The sequence below is a fragment of the Sprattus sprattus genome (assembly GCF_963457725.1).
Source record: "Sprattus sprattus genome assembly, chromosome: 10".
In the NCBI taxonomy this organism is placed as follows: domain Eukaryota; kingdom Metazoa; phylum Chordata; class Actinopteri; order Clupeiformes; family Clupeidae; genus Sprattus; species Sprattus sprattus.
The window spans coordinates 4,151,886-4,156,007 of NC_137908.1; the positions used below are offsets into that span (position 1 = coordinate 4,151,886).

General features: G+C 46.9%; 1 protein-coding gene across 1 annotated transcript in view; it reads left to right on the forward strand.

Annotated features, from left to right (window-relative positions):
- Window positions 1–3,095: 3,095 nt before the first annotated feature.
- LOC308371580 (potassium voltage-gated channel subfamily A member 10-like) overlaps window positions 3,096–4,122 on the forward strand; it is a gene marked incomplete at both ends in the record, with an annotated part of 1,695 nt that continues 668 nt past the window's right edge. The window contains one exon of the mRNA XM_080846539.1: window positions 3,096–4,122. This exon is cut by the window's right edge and continues 668 nt beyond it. Coding sequence (XP_080702665.1) covers window positions 3,096–4,122 — 1,027 coding nt within the window.

Below are 4,122 nucleotides of genomic sequence, written 5' to 3' on the forward strand. Positions count from 1 at the left end.
GTTTCAGAGTCCAGTAGACTGGCATATGTCTTGTGTTCAGTATTCAGTGTTCAGTAGACTGACATATGTCTTGTGTTCAGTATTCAGATGACTGACATATGTCTTGTGTTCAGTATTCAGTGTTCAGTAGACTGACATATGTCTTGTGTTCAGTATTCAGTGTTCAGTAGACTGACATATGTCTTGTGTTCAGTATTCAGATGACTGACATATGTCTTGTGTTCAGTATTCAGTGTCCAGTAGACTGACATATGTCTTGTGTTCAGTATTCAGTGTTCAGTAGACTGACATATGTCTTCCCCGCAAACAGGGAACGTCCCCAGGACGTTAACAGGACATTCGCAAGGTCCCCAATCGTCCCCAATTGGTCCCCGCCACAACGTTCGCTAGAGGACGTTACCAGAACGTTTTTGACGTTCGTAGCAAGTCTACGTTTGGTCCTTCTGTGACGTTCGCATGAGTCTTAAATCGGACTTTTAGGGAACCTTATAAATTGGTCTGTCAGCACACCTCCCCAGGACGTCATTTAAAAACGTCCCCATAACCTTTACCTGCAGGTCCTCTGCGTAACGTTCGCATGAGCCTTAAAACGGACTATTAAGGAACGTTATAATTTGGTCACTCAGCAAACGTCCCCAGGACGTCATTTAAAAACGTCCCCATAACCTTTACCTGCAGGTCCTCTGCGTGACGTTCGCGTGAGCCTTAAAACGGACTATTAAGGAACGTTATAATTTGGTCACTTAGCACACGTCCCCAGGACGTCATTTAAAAACGTCCCGTAACCTTTACCTGCAGGTCCTCTGCGTGACGTTCGCATGAGCCTTAAAACGGACTATTAAGGAACGTTATAATTTGGTCACTCAGCACACGTCCCCAGGACGTCATTTAAAAACGTCCCGTAACCTTTACCTGCAGGTCCTCTGCGTGACGTTCGCATGAGCCTTAAAACGGACTATTAAGGAACGTTATAATTTGGTCACTCAGCACACGTCCCCAGGACGTCATTTAAAAACGTCCCGTAACCTTTACCTGCAGGTCCTCTGCGTGACGTTCGCATGAGCCTTAAAACGGACTATTAAGGAACGTTATAATTTGGTCACTCAGCACACGTCCCCAGGACGTCATTTAAAAACGTCCCGTAACCTTTACCTGCAGGTCCTCTGCGTGACGTTCGCATGAGCCTTAAAACGGACTATTAAGGAACGTTATAATTTGGTCACTCAGCACACGTCCCCAGGACGTCATTTAAAAACGTCCCGTAACCTTTACCTGCAGGTCCTCTGCGTGACGTTCGCATGAGCCTTAAAACGGACTATTAAGGAACGTTATAATTTGGTAACTCAGCACACGTCCCCAGGACGTCATTTAAAAACGTCCCGTAACCTTTACCTGCAGGTCCTCTGCGTGACGTTCGCATGAGCCTTAAAACGGACTATTAAGGAACGTTATAATTTGGTAACTCAGCACACATCCCCAGGACGTCATTTAAAAACGTCCCGTAACCTTTACCTGCAGGTCCTCTGCGTGACGTTCGCATGAGCCTTAAAACGGACTTTTAGGGACCGTTCTTATTTGGTCCTCTGATGGTCCTCTCTGAACCAGAAGTTCCGCTAGAGAAAAATTATTTTCATTTGCCCGACATTTTAATGATAAGCCGGCCAAATATCTAGCCTATTTCTGCTTCTAATTTAGCCCATTGAAGAAAACTGACGGCCTGCATAGCTTAAATAATAACATAATCAGGTAGTTTAGAATGCAACATGTTTATTTTCCTAAGTTTACAATGGGAAACAAAAACATTTATGTCTGATGCGCGTCAATAAGTGGCCTTTAAGCGCAACCTGCTGTGGCGTTAAAATGAGCGCCGCAACATGGTCATTGCTCTGTTCAATGAGAGCAGAGATTCTTAAATTATTCGACCCTCTTGTGAATCCTTTGCACATTTTACTGTGACTATCAATTACCTCGCACCTGAGCCAAGAGAACTTGTCACTCCATAACGACATAAACGCCCGACATTTCAGCTTTTTCTTTGGTGATGCTGTTCGAACATCTAGGGCTTCAGGTATTCAGTGTTTGGAAAGTTCACTTTCCACATGAACTTGCTCAGTTCATTGTTGATAATTCATAATTTTGAACTACGTTCACAGCTCCAATTTTCAATATGAGGCGAGTGCTATAATTTTTCAAAATCTCTGTCTGCAATACCGCTCTCGGCTCTTCCGCGCGCTCACGCACGGTAATAAAAGGAAACGCGCAACACTGCAGGTATTAGGGCTCAGATACACATACGCGTTTTTGTAAAAACGCGACGCTAGGAAATACATTGATTCCTATGGTACGGCGCGCTTTCACGCAAAGCGCCCCGTACATCTGAGCCCTAATACCTATAATATACCATACAGTATATTTCTGCTGTGTGTAAAACTTGCGTGAAGAAAAAATTGTAGCCTTGATTTTTGTTTTTGTTTTTAATTCATGGGTAGGCTGCAGAATACCCCACATTATTTACTGGCAAAACTTGTTTATTTTTACAAAAACAGATGTACACTCATGGGGTCATTCCCCCTAGCGAGATCCCTGTATTCGTGCTCTACTTACTGCTGAAGGCACAGGATCCCAAGTAATTGCGAGGTCAACTGTCTGAGTGCCCTAATGTAGCAATGGATCTATTTCTCTTTCTACTGGGTTTCCCCCAGGGCACTCTCAATTAGAAAGGAATGGAACCATTTTTGCCATCCAGCAATGTTAACTATTCCATAAATTATTAGTTTAGCACTGCCAAGCTATTATCAGTCTGAAAAGTGGCCTAGTTGGGGTACAAGTGAAACAAAGTGAATTGTCACAATCAGGCGTGATGTAGTTTCCAACAAATTTGAAATGGTCAGGTTGATGTTCACAGATCTGTGCTCGGTCATTTTGGTCACCAAACTGGGACATTAAAAAGTCAGGCTGATGTTTTCTACTTTGTGTTTTGTGTTCACAGTTTTCACAGTTTCCCTTCCCCTTCCGCCCTGGCTGTGGATGCCACCCCCCGCCTCATCATCCTGGGTTAGGCAGCACACTCAGACCCCTGGGAGGGCAGGGTGGTTATGGATGTCCCACTGGTAAACTTCGAGAACCTGGATGACATTGGCATCAACATGGGTGACCCCAGTGACTCAGGGTACCCCACCTCACCCACCTCAGACGCAGCCGATCACCACCACAGGGCGACCAATCATGTGGCATCGACCTCAAACTCCCCTCAGAGGCGCCAGCCGGCAGGTCAGCAGGTGGGGTTCTCCCCAAACACGACCCCCCTCCTCAACAAAAGGGGGAACTCCAGCTGCACCAGCCTCATCTCCAACTGGAAGATCCTGGTGACCAGTGACGGGAGCCCCAACGACAGCGTCTTCAGCAAGGCGGCGAAGGACCTCTGCGAGGACATGTACGGGGAAAAGCAGAACTTCAAACAGGAGGACGGAGAACAGAAGGTGGTCATCAACGTGTCGGGGATGAAATACGAGACGCAGCTGAAAACCTTGAGCCAGTTCCCTGACTCGCTTCTCGGCTCTCCCAAGAAGAGGACGTACTATTTCGACCCCATGAAGAATGAATACTTTTTTGACCGCAACCGGCCGGCCTTCGATGGAATTCTATACTATTACCAATCCGGTGGCAAGATCCGGAGACCTGCTAACGTCCCGTTGGAAATCTTTGCCGATGAGATCATTTTCTACGAGCTTGGCTCAGATGCTATTGAACAGTTCAGAGAGGAGGAAGGTTTCGTAAAGGAACCTGACGCGCCCCTACCAACCAAAGAGATCCACAAGCAGTTCTGGCTCTTGTTTGAGTATCCGGAAAGTTCCAGCGCAGCCCGGCTAGTGGCTTGTGTGTCCGTCACCGTCATCACAGTCTCCATTGTTATCTTCTGCTTGGAGACGTTACCGGAGTTCCGGGACCTGGGCCACCCAAGCATGGGTCCCCTAGGCAACCTAACTGATGCTAGCGGTGCCTTCCTGCCAGCGAGCGTGGCACCTAAAACACTCGCCTCAACGTTCTCTGACCCTTTCTTCGTCATCGAGACGGTCTGCATCGTCTGGTTCATCTTCGAGCTGAGCGTGCGGTTTGTCTGCT